At 34.9% G+C, this 14608-nt stretch overlaps 1 protein-coding gene across 1 annotated transcript in view; it reads left to right on the top strand.

Annotated features, from left to right (window-relative positions):
* The window catches only part of LOC104528256 (vacuolar protein sorting-associated protein 13B-like), a gene marked incomplete at both ends in the record, with an annotated part of 104360 nt that extends 90231 nt beyond the window's left edge, over positions 1-14129 (top strand). The window contains one exon of the mRNA XM_010172202.2: positions 14020-14129. Within this exon, the coding sequence (XP_010170504.2) occupies positions 14020-14129 (110 nt within the window). The remainder of the gene's footprint in view (positions 1-14019) is intronic.
* Positions 14130-14608: the final 479 nt, after the last annotated feature.

The raw sequence follows: 14608 nt of genomic DNA, 5'->3' as shown, positions 1-14608 counted from the left end.
AAACTCCCACTGTGGCCTAAATGTATGACAGCAGCTTTCTGCACTTCTACTAGTTAAGAGATGCACTTTTGAAATTTACTTTTTCCAGTGCCCATATTGGAGAAGTTTGTGCTTTATAATAACAATAATAATAATAATGATAATAATAATAATATTTTTTAAATAATAGCCAACTAGACAGTGTTGATATTTTTAATGAATATTAAAATATTTGTTGATATTTTTAATGAAAAGAAACATTCACTCAAGGCCCAAAGTGAAAGTGAAATTCCTGCTCTCAGTTTAGCTAGGAAGTGATTTAAAACACTGAACCAAAAACCATTTTGAATTTATTAATTAAAATATATAATCAATTAAATGTTACCTTGTTACAGGATTTTAAAGAAGTTTAGCAGTGATGGAAGAGGTTAGAAAAAGGAATTTGAAAATAGGTGTGTTTACATAATAGTATAACTAATGCTTTAATATGAATTAAGCATAGTTAATCTAATACAGATTTCTTATAATTCATATATATTATGAGATTTAGCAAACCTGTCTCTACTAAGTTCTTGGTAGATCCCTGTGAGTGGGAAGATAGTGATCATAAGTCTTGATACCACTCAAGAATGCATATTTCAGTCTAAAAGAAAGTGAGTTTACTGTATTAGGTGTTTCAGGTTTTTTGGATGCATCATGCCTAGCTCTTCTGAATTTTTAGAATAATTTATCTTAACAGCTGACCTTAATTGTACATTTGGAGTTCATAAACATGCTGGTATTGAGAAGAATAACTTAGTTCTTGTCTACTAACTAAATGATGCAATAATTTTGAAACAGCTCATAAACACTAAATAACCATCTCCCTGTTCACTGTAGGTAGAAATGAACTGCACGAACTTTGGTTTTGTTTCTAGTTTTGTGCATTAATTTCTGTTGTGAATGCTAACAGTTACTTTTTCTGCTTGCTGCTCACAGCTTGCTTTCAGGCAGAAGAGTAAAGCAACTTCTATAGTAAACTCGTTTGGCAATTTGGATATCCTTAAGGATACTGTGAATCTTATCTTTCATTGTTTTTTTTTTTTTAATAATACTTTATGAAATTTATACTGTACTATGCCATGAAAATTTAAACATCACCTTTAACTTAATCCTTTGATTTTATGCCCTCTGTATGACCTGTAAATACATGTTTTTTTTTATTTGTCTATTGGTGATCATGGTAATATTCATTTTATATATAAAAATAATATTATATTATATATTTGAGAAAAGTTATTTCAGTAATTCAGAATTTTTGTTACATTTACCTGGGAACTTTTATCTCTATGAATTAGAAGATTATTTCAGTTTTTACAAATACTTCAAAAATATTCAAAACTGCCCTCAGTAATTAAGTCAGGATGTTCAACAGTCTCCTCGAGTATTATTCATCTTAGTGCTTTGTGTTGGATCCTTTCTTTTCTGGCATTTTTAACTTTAATTGCTTCATCTCTGTAAAATAACTGTGATGGGCTTTCCCTTGCCTGGCTAAGATTCTTCTTTAATCTACATCTTTAACATTCATAGTGACCATCATCATTGTCTATAGAGTCTGAATTACTGTGCATTTCTAGTAGCATAAATGCTAGTTTAGGAAGGTACCAAATAATTAGGGGACATGTTGTATCAGTTCCTCTTTGTAGGAATGAATATATGAAGCTATTCTAGAAGGGGATAAAATCGATATCAGTAAAGACACAGTTTTAAATTTCATATGGAGATGACTGAATCTGTGATTAATAGAGTAATTGTTTGTTTCTAGGTTTTGTGTTTATTTACAAGAAGATTATACAAAGGAAAGCTATTTATTCTGCTGAGTTTACTAGCATGCCAGATGCAAGTTAGACAAGTAACAGACAAAACTGAAGGCAAGGAGTCCAGATTGCACTATATGCATTCAATATGTCGATATGTAAATTCAATCAGAATTTTAGGCAATTTCACAATATCCAGCAACAGGGCTTTTTTCCTTGATATTTATGCTGTGTGGGAATTTTTCAGTTAGTAGTACACTGTATATCTTGAAAAAGTCTTCCAGTATGTGATGTAGTTAATTTAAAATCTTCTTTCTAAAATCTCTTGAAACTACAGCACATTCCCAAGACTTCCTGAAGCTGACTCCCCTCCTGTAGGTGTGAATAGGCTTATTTCCACATTTGAGATGTCATTTAGTCCGTGCCTGTTTGTTTCTTGGTACAACCATTTCAGCATATGTGGAGATGCTTATCTGTTTTCCCTCCTTTCTTACATGTAGGTTTCATAAGTTGAGGAAGGCTTTTTGTTTTATATGACTATGGCAGTGTAAGTCTATCAAAATGGTACTGTAAAGCTCAATCAAATTATCTTTAATGGACTTGCAGAATTTAATTCAAATTTGGAATTAATTTAATATGATGTTGTTAAGCTTACCTCTAAAACATAATTTTCCTTGTTTGTATAAATTGTGTACAGATTCAATGAAATTTTTTTTTAATGTGTGTGTACTGTCATTCACAAATATAAACTCCTTCTGAAATTATTGCCTATGCAGACATCGGCTGCAAAAAGGACCAGGACTGACTGTCCATTAGAAAGCTGCCCATTTTCTGTTCATAGTTTCTAAAACTTGTATGTATTTCCCACTAATAACCAAGCAGTACAAATTTCATATTTTTAAAAGTTGTTGGGTTTTTTTTTTAAATAAAACTTTTGCTTTCAGCTCGAGCCCTATGTATCAAATTTCTGTTGGAGTGCACATAAAAAAAAAAAAAAAAGGAAAAAAATTAAAAAAAAGAAAAAAGTTTAGGGTAGAACTGCCTGTGTAACTTTGCCTATCTTGTAGTGTCACAGCTTTGGCAGTGTAACGTACTGTGGCTATTTTTATTCTGGCTCATTGTTTGGCAACTCGTTTATATGCTATTTATTGCAATCTTGAATCACTGATGTGGAGTGTAAAGTCTTCTAAAGCAATATAAAAGAATATATGAATTATTTAGAATTTTCTGTTTAGAAGAGACATAGTTTTCCATTCTTCCTCTCGTTACATTTCTGCTATAGAGAAGCATAACCTTGTGTGGAATTTCTACTGTGAAGCTTACTTGCCTTCCTATTTTTTTTTTTTCTTACTCTTCAACCTCTGTGTCTTTTGGTGTATTTTTTTAATTGAACACCTAAGAAATTATGTGAAATCTTCTGTGTTGCCTGTTGCCTCTGAGAAGCTTTAATGTTTAAGAAAAAAGGAAAGGGAAACCTCAGCTGTATATTATTCAAATTACTTTTAAGAGAAGGCACATGAGGCATCTACTGTTGAAAAGATTTCAGTTTTATAACTTAAGTGCAAGACCAGTTGGTGTCCATAGTCAGAACTATAAATGTTCAACTGCTAAAGAAGGAATGAAAATAGCTCCCTTGGTGCCTCGTTGCCATAGGGGAAGAATCCTGTTGCAATTCCCCTGGGAAAACTGCTGTAAGAAATTGCAAAATAGTGTTTTGGCAGATCATAGAATCATAGAATCATAGAATGGTTTGGGTTGGAAGGGACCTTAAAGATCATCTAGTTCCAACCCCCCTGCCATGAGCAGGGACACCTTACACTAGATCAGGTTACTCAAAGCCTCATCCACCCTGGTCTTAAACACTTCCAGGGAGGGGGCATCTACAACCTCTTTGGGCAACCTGTTCCAGTGGGAACAGATGATAGTGAGGTGTTTATAAATACAGAAGCTGAACTGTATTAAGAAACTTCTTGGCAGTTTTCAGAGCATTTGCTGGTTTTAGTTTAAAACTTGTATTATGAAAGTAACAAACTGGAGATTATATTGAAAATAACTTAGCAGGAGATATATTGAGGCATTGCTTGTTTTAACTATATCATTAGTTCACAATCTTCCTATAATGTTGTGTCACAATAGAAGAAAAGGTGTGGTAGCACTCTACCAATCTGGTCATACAGAAATGGAGGACGCAGTCCTGATGCCAGTGTACTTACGTATATTGCGATGCAGTTAACTGCCTCCATTATTCATGGAAATAATGGTTTGTAAAATGAATATAGTAAAGCTTCATTCTGCTCTTTTTTGTAGAGGAATTGTTGAGAGAGCTTCTTAGGCATTCTTATAGCTTAGTTAGGGGTAATTTGTTTGGATCATGACTGATATTATTCTGTACATTGTGAGGTGACGGCATGTGGTACTCTCTTCCCTGCTGGGACATGGGTGAAATTAAGTATTCCAGCAAAGATTTATTGCCCATGATTTCAGAGCCTTGGAGCAGACCTCAGCTGTTTTCTGCTTTTTTAAGCTGAATGAGATACTGATAATACTAACATCATCTTCCTATCTATTTTTCTGGGCTGAGAATTATCCAGTATAGATGTCTTTGTTAGGAAGTGAAGAGGAAGTCTGACCTTTAAAGACAATGGTAAATATGTGCTTCTTTACTGATGTCTTCCTGCCATACCTCTAACTTTACGGGTGCAAGCCTAGGAATGGTTCTGTATGATGAATCCTTTCAAACCCAGCCTGTTTAAGATAGCTTTGAGACTTCTGCTCTCAGTTTCTCCAGTGTTTTCTTGCTCCATATGAGCTATTTACCTAGAATTCTGTAACTTTGCACCCTGATCAGCCTTTCACTAAACCATCTCACAATAGGTCATACAGTTTTTCAGCCTTGTCTATCCCTTATTGAAAACATCCTCATTCGTAGCAGGAAAGATCACACAATAGATTGCTTATCCAAGTTGAATATGGTCCTCAACCTGCTGTTATTCAAGCTTTCAGCTGGAATATTCAGACTGTCTTCTAGATCTCGAAGATTAGTCATTTGTCTATCAGGATGCTTTGGTTTCAGTCCATTATCTGATTGGTGCAGAATTGTTTGACTCTCACTGTTCTTGCAGTCCTGTTGTTTGTCAATGAATAAAAAGTTCATTTAGTAAAATAGGCAGTTTGAGGTTTTCACTATACAAGAAAACAGTCTTCCTAATAGCCAGCATTCCCTCAAAGAGGTTTGAGAATACCCATGTGCAGGTAGACTTTTTTGGACTAAGCTCTTCTCTAAGCAAGATTTTACTCAGCAATCACTCTGTCAAAAACCAGACACTTGCAAGAGGTCTTTGTCCATAGACATGTTTTCTCAGTGGCTTGCATCTCCATGGCTGTTTGGCCTTCAGCTAAAGCTCTCTGTGCAGCAGTTTCTATGTGGAATTTGGAGGTTTTCTAAATCAAACTGTGCTGCAGGATTGTCTACAGTGATTAGAACTCGTTTGTTGCATATCTGAAGACTCCAGTATCTTCATCAATTAATGTCTGTGTAAACAGTATGTAAAGTGCAGCTACTGGTGGTACTTACACATTTGTATACATACTTAGCAAGAACAATGCAATCATAAAAATCTACAAATAATATTGTATTTGGAAGAGAGGTTCTGCTGTTGCCCTGAGGTCCACATCCAGGTGATTTGGACCTGGAGTTACTCAGAACCCATTTGCTTCATTTAAAAATGAAGAGAAGAAAATTACTTAACCAGTAAGTGAAATTCAAGATGCACATGTGTATACATTTTTATTTCTGTGCTTTCTGCTCTGGGATTTGGAGAATGTATAATGCTTTTGGCATGAAGCATAGAGTGAATCAGGGAGCGCAAATACTGAATAAATGGTATTGTGAAGCAGAAGTATCCATGTTTGAATGCTTAGAACTGACCCTTTTGTCTGATCAGAGCTGCATACAGTGTTCTCGGTATCTGTGTATTTATGGATTTATGCAGTAGTATAGATGGTATTTTCTGTTTTATTGTCTGTTCCTTCCTTGCTACTGAACATTGAGCTAACACTTTTCTAGAGTAAACAAAAATCCTGTTTTCTGAGTCAAAGCAGTCAGCTCAGTTATCATTTGACATGTGAAGTTAAGATACAAAGCAGTGATACCAGTGGGAAACGTATACTTATGTGTATTGAATCATGTGGGATACTTTAGGAGTTCTTTGGTCAGCTGTGTTCTTGGTTACTCTGGATAGCTCAGCTGAGTTGGTCACCACATTAATCTCCTGGAATGTCTTGGGCAGCACAGGTCCCTGCAGTGCTCTACCTTCTTCCATAGCAAATATTACCATGTTTTCCTGTCGCTGTTTCTTTTCTCCTAAATGATTTATCCAATCTAAAAATGTTTATCAATTTAACTTCCTCTCTTATCCCTTGTAGGTAGTATAGTTTCTTTAAAAGCCTTTGATGAAACACCTTGTGGAATTTTTGTAGGGAATTCCAGTAGACTACGTAACTAAATCTGCTTTGTCCTTATGCTGTTGATTCATTAGGAGAACAGTAGGTTTGAACCATAGTACTTCTTATTTCACAATGAAATTTGTTCACATTTTTGTTGCAGAATAGAATACGATCCAAATGTAGTACTAGATTCCTGAGATCAAATGAAAGAACAGATTTGTTGCCCTAGTCCTCTTTATTTCTAATATCATTCCATTAAATATCAGAATCAGCAAAATTATTGTTTAATAAAAAATATCCATATAAACTTTCTTTTTTAGTCTGCTTGGGAAGATGTCTGTTTTCAGTAGTTCATCAGAAAACCATTCAATGGAAACACTGCATTTTACAAGTGAGACTAAAAGTCCTTGTAATCTGCAAAATAGCTGCCACCACATTTAAAATAAGATCAAGGAGGTCTCAGCCAAGTAGAGCAAGCAAAAAATTAGGAAAATTGCTTCATAGTTTCTTCAGAGCACCAGAGAACTTTTTACTTTAATGGAATGTACAGTCTCCTCTTGATCCGTAAGAGTAACTGACTATGAGTTGTACTTGTTCCACATGGAAAATGAAAAGGAGCAGCCTTGGCATTACAACACGTATTGGACTTCTTTTGTCACAGAGCTAAACAAGCTAAAATTCTTAAACCTTCTTGAGCATTTTGAGAACTTCCTCAGGTGTGATCAAGTTAATGTAGTTTATAGCATTAGTTAGAGGCCTAAGTAATCTTTGTCATACATGTAATTGTGGTGGTATCAGATGCAGAGGCAGCCTGAGAGCTAACTCTTATATGTGAAAGTATCATGGTGCTGGCAGAGCAGATCTGATCCAAGAAGTTTCATAATAAACACAGTCTAAGGACTTAGAGTCAGATTTACAATCAGATTTATAACATCAAATGTTAGCTTTCTAGTGGGACTTTGGTCCCTTTGTCTTTTTTTCCTCCAGACTTTGGTAGATACCTTTGTAAACTGAAGTGATAGTTGTAAGCACAACTTGGTTTCTTAATACTGCCTTGCATAGCACTGTCTCCAGTAACAGCCCCTGCTTGGAGTCAGTTTGGACCACCCTGTGTTTTTTGAGTAGAAACATAACTCTCAGGGCAACTTGAATGTTGTATTTATCCCCATTTATTTAAATTAATAAAACAAACCAAGTGTTCTAAACACTTAATGTTTTCTAAAACGTTAACATTTTATTCGCTCACTGACAATGTGGTGTTGAGGTAATTATAATATACCCTTGCTTTCTATCTGTATCGTCCTTTTGGTCAGTTGAATTTAGAGCTCCTCATTCTTCTTATATTTACAGAATAGTAAGTGTGATAGTTAAATATATGAAAAGGACCTAAAAATGAACATGAGGAAATCACACTTGAATTAGATGTTTTTGCATTAAAAACATAGAAATGAAGGAAGAGGTGCTATGCAGCTCAGTATAGGAATATTGCTGTTATGTTTTCATAGAGACAATTCAGTCATCATCCAAATAAAGCTGATATTTCTGTATACTACAGCTGCCTACACATTTCCTATTTCTTAATTGTTTTTGCCTATTAAACTGTTTCTCTGAACCCACATCACCATGTTCGCTAAAGGAAATTACAGTTTTGCTCAAATGAATTTTGGAAAACAAAGCAGCCTTTCAAGATACTTTGTTGTTTTGGTTTTTTTTTTTTCAAAAAACATATTAAATTATTAGCATATTAAACTTGCAGCTCAGTACATCATAACATTTTTCCTCAGTAGGAAAGAGAAAATACTAAATGGACTCGATTCCATTCTTAACATCAGAGGGCAGAGATGATACCAAATATCTGAGGGTTGTTCTCTATGACTTGATTTGATATACCTTGCTTCAGATTGATTTGCAGAAATGTGGCTCCTTGTACTTCAGAAAAATGATGCCTGAATACAGCCCTTTGTGTTAACTAGTGTATTCCGGAGTTTTGTGTTTTGCCTCATTGTGTTACGACTTTGAATATCATTCTGTGTTATAATTCTATAATTCAGCATTTGTGATTATTTGTGTATGTATATTGACAGAGACAGAATGTTTCTTTCCTTAACCCTACCAATGGCTTATCAGAACATTCAATTGAAATTAAGCCCATGTGATTTAGCGTTATGGTTAACACAAGTCACACCTCTACATTTATTTTTGCTACTAGTTACAGTAGGCACTTAGCTGTGGCACATAACTTCTGTCTCTGGGTCCTGCTATGTGATTTAATAACTTAACTCTCTGTTTTTATATTTTATATATTTATATTTTTATATTTTCTTATTTTATATTTTCTATTTTAACTCACTCTCTATTTTTAAATGAAAAACAATTTTGCTGACCTCGCTTGTTTCAGCACGTAATGCTTTTGTGCTGTAGACCTCGGAAGGAGAGTTATAAGGTCATGATAGCAGTAGAAGTCCATTCTTACTGAATGTTTCCAAAGATCAAAAGCCTTTTTTTTTTTTTTAAAAAAAAAAAAAAGGAATTCTGTTAAAATATTGTGGTGCGTGTATGCTTGAGCAAAGAACTGTTGGATGAAGGAACTGTGTTTGATATTACAGTCCAAAGCACCTTAGTTCATGGGAAAATGTTAACCCACTACTTCTGTTTTAATTAAATATTCTAATATTGGTCTAAACAATTAAACTAACTGATCTTAGAGATGTTTTAAGCACTTGGTGAATGTAAAACTCTACAAAAGTACAGTAGCCTTGGAGATTTTTTTCTGAGAGAAAACTGGGATAATGTTTACACGAAAGGTCATCTATAATCATTGAAGTCAACCTTGAATTGGGAGACATGCAGACATGTATTTCAGTAGGTAGACAACATTTATTAACTTACTGTAGCTGCTATAATTAAAAATAATTTTTTACTATCACATAAACTTTGTAGATTGAAATATTTGTTTCCCTTGTCTGACTCTGCAACACAGGATGAAATGCAGGACTCTATCTCTTAGATGAGCTGATTATTTTGTAAGACAATCATATTGGCTTGTTGTTGATATTCCAAAGTAGACAAAAAAGTTGCATGTTTAATTTTTATGCGGTGTAACTGCAAACTCTACCTCCTACTTCAGCTCTCATTCTTCAGCTTGGGTTGTGACTGAAAATGGCTGTGATGCCATAGGATAGCTAATTGGTAAAGCCTGTTTGGAATGTTGGTAAGTGAACCATTTTGGCAGTTAGCAGAGTAGTAAAGAGCACTCTTTTCCCCTTAGTTGACTCCCAGGCTAAAATTAAACAGAGTCAGAGATTTCCACATTTAGTGATTTACAATGCATCTGTTCTGAGTCAACTAGCAGAAAGAACTAATGACCTATATACTTTTATAAAAAAAGAACTCTTCATTTGGGTGTAATATGCAGATCTGCATTTTTATAGTATGCCTTAGTGGAAATGCCCTTCAAAACAGGAAGATAATAAGTAAAAAGATTTTTTCCTTCTTTCTGTTAAAGTAATTGGACACTAAATTAATTATGCTAACTCAACCTCTATCAGCATGTGCTTATCATTCACATGTCCTGAAACATCTAGGAGTCATGAGCAAAACGCTAAAATAATTCATGGTGCAGTTTATATAGCAAGATGGTGTAATGTTTTCTTTAGTTACTTAGTTACTAAAAATAAACAAAACTTGTCAGAATTAGTTTTTATTGTTGCTCATTCCCTTTGTTCATATTTGTGATCCCTCCCAGATAGAAAGTGTAACTGTAACTTAAACTTCAGTGTCCAGTAAAGGTTTTTCAGTTCATTTTATAGGGGAATATCTAAAATGTTTTGCTGAATGTTTTTACTGGAAATAGCAATATAGATGTGTTTGGATACTGCATACACACAGAGCAGAATTTAGAAAGAATTCTACCAGGATAATCCATTCCTGTTGCAGAGATAAAATACATTTTTTTGCATGTAAATAGCAAGGCTGCTTCGCAATATCTGGTGCATCATAGTATTGTTTTTTTTTTATTGTTGTTGTGTTAAATATTAAATATTGAGTTTCAATTAGTAAATTTGAATGAATTATTATTGTCTGCTATTCCTAGTAATTTTCTTTCACCAAGACATTGGGAGTGACTGAGTAATGCAAAGTTTACTCTTTCACAAGGTTCTTACACCTCCAAAAAGACAGCTGTTTTTGTCAAGTGTTACCACCTCCCTTTTCCTTTCCAAAGCACTCATTCACCTCTGCATTCCTCTTTCACTACTATTCTGCTGCCTTCATCCTTCTCTTCTGTCTCTGTGATATTTGAAGCCCTTTCCCATTTTTTCATTGCTGTTGAGCATCTCTCAGCACCACCACTCTGCTGCTCAACACTGCCTCTTTTCCCCTCTCCTGCCTTTACCTCTGGCCTCTTTTCTCTGCAGCTGCATCCCCCAGGTGTCCTCTTCTGCCTCACCAGAAGTGCACCGTATTCTCTTTTTGTCTCACGTATTACATGCTTGAATTTCCCTTTTGAAGGAGAGGGTAGGGCTAGAGCCCCAGGTTGGCAACCCCTCTGCTCTCTGCTCCTCCAGCAGCCTTTCCTCAGCACTCAAGGTGGGAGGAGGTAATGGCAGAGCCAACCCAAGTGCAGGAGGCCACAGGTTATTCTCTGTGAGCCCCCTGGTCCCTTGGGAAGATGAATTCTGTTGCTGCAGCTGTCATCATCCAAGGAAGCTTGTCAAGAAGTTTGTCCGCAGGATGAGAGTGCCAAGCACAGCTGTGCTCTGCTGCCTCCTGTTCATCCTCCTCTGCTGCCTGCCTGCAGCCTCCCCTTGGCTTGTTCCTTCAGGAAAGAGACAACAGTTGGAGAGGAAAGAAATTATTTGCCCAAACTGTGCCTGGCAGGTGACACCATGACTTTGAGGAAATTCTTAAATGTTAAAAGGTTATGTGCTGTTGGGTTTGATTCTTATTTTTCAAATAATTTACTAGATAGATGTAATAGATAACTCTGGCAAGAACCAGGATCTGGAAAGGAAACCTAGTATGGTATGGGACTAAGGTCTGTTTTTTTCTGAAATGTTAATTTAATTAAAAGGAGAGAAGGGGAGGGGAGAAGTCTTAATGAAATCCAGGAAACGCAAGCATTGCATTTTGTCAGAGAGAAAATAGCAATTTTTTTTTTCTTAGATGTGTAAGGAGTCTGCTGTCAGCTTACAGCTTGGTCCTCACATCAGTGAGATCTTCCTTGAAAACTGAGGGGGATTCTTATTTCCTGCCATGAAAACACGGCTTTTTTTCTGGGGGGAAGGCAAATTGAGAATTTTTTTCTTTGACTACCTAGTTATTTATTTTGAAGACAGCTGTTACACAGAAAACAACTTTACATAGGTGATTAAACTGTTCTTCATAAATAGTGGCTGAGTAGCAAATACGGCAGTAAGTTTCAGTAATTCAGTGTGACAGAGGTGGCTTGGTAGTAGGCCAAAGTTACCTGACAGTCATATTGAAAGGCAAATAATTTAATTGCTTATCTGACTACTTGTACTATTTTTTTTTCTCCCAGACACAAGCTGTCAATGACAAAAGACAACTGGAAAAATAAACTATTTTGCTCTCTGTTCTACCTTAATTTAAAGTTTTATGGCATCATGCTCATGTGACTTTGCTAAAGTTCAAAGCATGACCTAATTGTATTGAACTTCTTAGTTTTAGCTTATTTTTTGCACGAAGCAAGAAACTACATTGAGTACCTAGCATCATGTGCTACAGTAACACTTTTTTTTTTTTCTTTTCTTTTCAGGAGTCTGTTATAAATGTGGGATTTTTTTTGTTGACTTTGGCTGTAGGCTGACTTTATTTGTCACTTTTTGGGAGGTCTCTGACTCCTACTTGTCATATCATATATACATTGAAGCTTTCATTAAGTATTGCTGACAACAGGCGCTATCTCTTAAAGATGTAGGATTCTCTTATTTTGACATCCAAATATCTTATAAAAGCTAATGATTGTAGCATGTATTTTATCGATTCTCTGTTTCCTTCTGCTTCTTTTTTTCTAGTCTCTTCCAGATCCTGCTGCAAGGCGTATTCACTGCTCTTCTTACTTGCATATTACCCCTTTATGTTCAACATCGGCTTTGCCTTAAATTGCAGATTTATTTCTAAGGTTTATTACTGACATTTAAAACCATCAGATCACATAGGCAAGTCTGTGTATAGGAGTTCCTCACAGTGTGTGTTCCAACTTCAAGCCTGTACTAGGCAGATGATTTATCTTTGTGTATTTCTTGACTGCCATTTTCCCATTATACTCGTCAGACTTTCCTTGCGTTGCCCCAGGTTGGTGGGTCTTCTGCCACTTGGAATTCAGCTGGTTTTAAAATTTTGTTATATACAATAAACTTTACGGTTTACAGTTTTGGTGACGTGTTGCGTGTTTTGAGGCATTTGTTTTTGCTGGCTTTTGGAAAGTACATTGAATTGTGTGTCAAACTTTCTGAATTTATTTGAATTCATTATTAAATTCAGATTGCTGCATAATTGTATTGTATGCTACACAATAAATATCACAGTGTATATTGCTTTAGGAACTACGATTCTTTGAATTATAGAACTACTGTAATTCTCTGTAACTTGGTGTTGAGACCTTCCAGTAACCAGGATTTCTATTGTGAATTTATTTCATTATTTATTTCATTTATTTATTTGTTGTAAAATTGCAGAACTTCTGTGAAAATATAACTGCCTATTATTAGTTGCACACTTTTTCAGTATAAACAATACCTTTGTATTATATTAATCCATTTGCTTCTGAATTTTAGAGGTCTTTATAATTAAAGTTCTACTGCAACAGATACTTTATCTGCACTATTAAAACAAAAGCCTCACTGAATTAATGCATCATCAGATTTTTAATGCAGGTTTAATGGAAACAGTGTTTCATAAATTGGATTTTAGTGTGCTTGGCTTGAAGTATATGCTAATATTTCTGGATACAGAGAGTAATTTTTCCTTATTTTGAGATTTGATGTTTCACATGTAAATTTTTATTCACAAGCATAAGAAAACTAGATGTTTACCTTTAAGAAAATACAGATATAAAAACCTGATCTTGAAATCCTAAGACTTCAAAAATGAAATTTAAAGAAAATAAGATACATTGTAAAACTTAGGCTAAAATCCCCAGAGCTCACGGTATGGAGACTGCCAATGCTCGCAGAGTTTAAAAAAATTACCTTATTTTTACCTAACTAGTCCACTAAAGAGTATTCATAACCACATTTACATGAAAAATTATAATCCTGAGCAGCTTTGAGCAGAACACTAACGTAAAGTAGACCTATCTTTATTAAAAGAACCCACTGTCATAGACCACGTTTTTCTTTATTGAGGCTGGGGGGAGTCATGCATTATATTCTCTTTCTGTCAAGGGTCTTCTTGACTCATTTCTTGCATAGTGTTATTGTTGGCTGAAAATCTGAGGAAAGGTGTTGTGTGTATTCAATTACACGCACAACTCTGTGAAAACAAGCATTTTTCTTGGCAAAAAATTGTAATAAGCAAAATCAAAATGCCATTGTCTGCATTTTTGTGTGTATGTCCATAGCACTGGCAGAACTAGCAAGTTTCTCACTTTCAAGGAGTTACTGAAGTTTACATTTTAATTATTACTTTTGATTGGAATTTCAAATAAATATATACTTAATTCCAATCCAAACAAAAGTCTGCATCAAATATGCTTTGTGTGCCAGGAAAAATGGATACCTATATGGCGATTCTTTAGCAAATAGTTTACTTTTCTTTTCTTTTCTGCGGTGTATAGGTGCAGTCCTCTTGTCCAGTGTACAAGGATTAGCAATTAATGTTGATCCAGTCCTGTATACTTGGCTTGTCTACCAACCTCAGAAACGAACTAGTAGACACATTCAGCAGGTACGTATTTTTGGAGGGAAAGGAGTGGTGAGGGGAAACTTTTTATTCCATGTATGTCAGTAGTGCATTCTTGTTCCACATATTTATTTTTTTTTGTCACCCTGTTCTTTGTAGTTTGCTGCTCATACTGTTGATCTTATTTGAATTATTTAAAATGTTAAGTTTTGCATATTAAAATTTTAATTTCACAATGTTTTGATTTATAATGTTTTCTTAAAAGAATAGAGAGAATGTTTTTTGGTGGTCACTGTTCAGAATCAGTATTTTGCAACTAGTTTTAATTGCTGCGACCTCATAAACTTCCTGACTCTGAATAATAATCAGTTTTTAATCATTTGGTCTACCCAATAATTGCATAATTCATTATAAAATCACTACTCTTATTAAAACCTATTTTAATAGGAGATGAACCACACAGTTCAGAACTTGACAGAAGTGAATGCTGTAAGAGATTCTGTTATGTCAAAATACACACTTGC

The sequence above is a fragment of the Antrostomus carolinensis genome, unplaced genomic scaffold (assembly GCF_000700745.2).
Source record: "Antrostomus carolinensis isolate BGI_N321 unplaced genomic scaffold, ASM70074v2 scaffold15657, whole genome shotgun sequence".
Lineage (NCBI taxonomy): Eukaryota > Metazoa > Chordata > Aves > Caprimulgiformes > Caprimulgidae > Antrostomus > Antrostomus carolinensis.
Note: the sequence above shows the minus strand (reverse complement) of the source record. Positions and strands in the feature narration are given on the sequence as shown.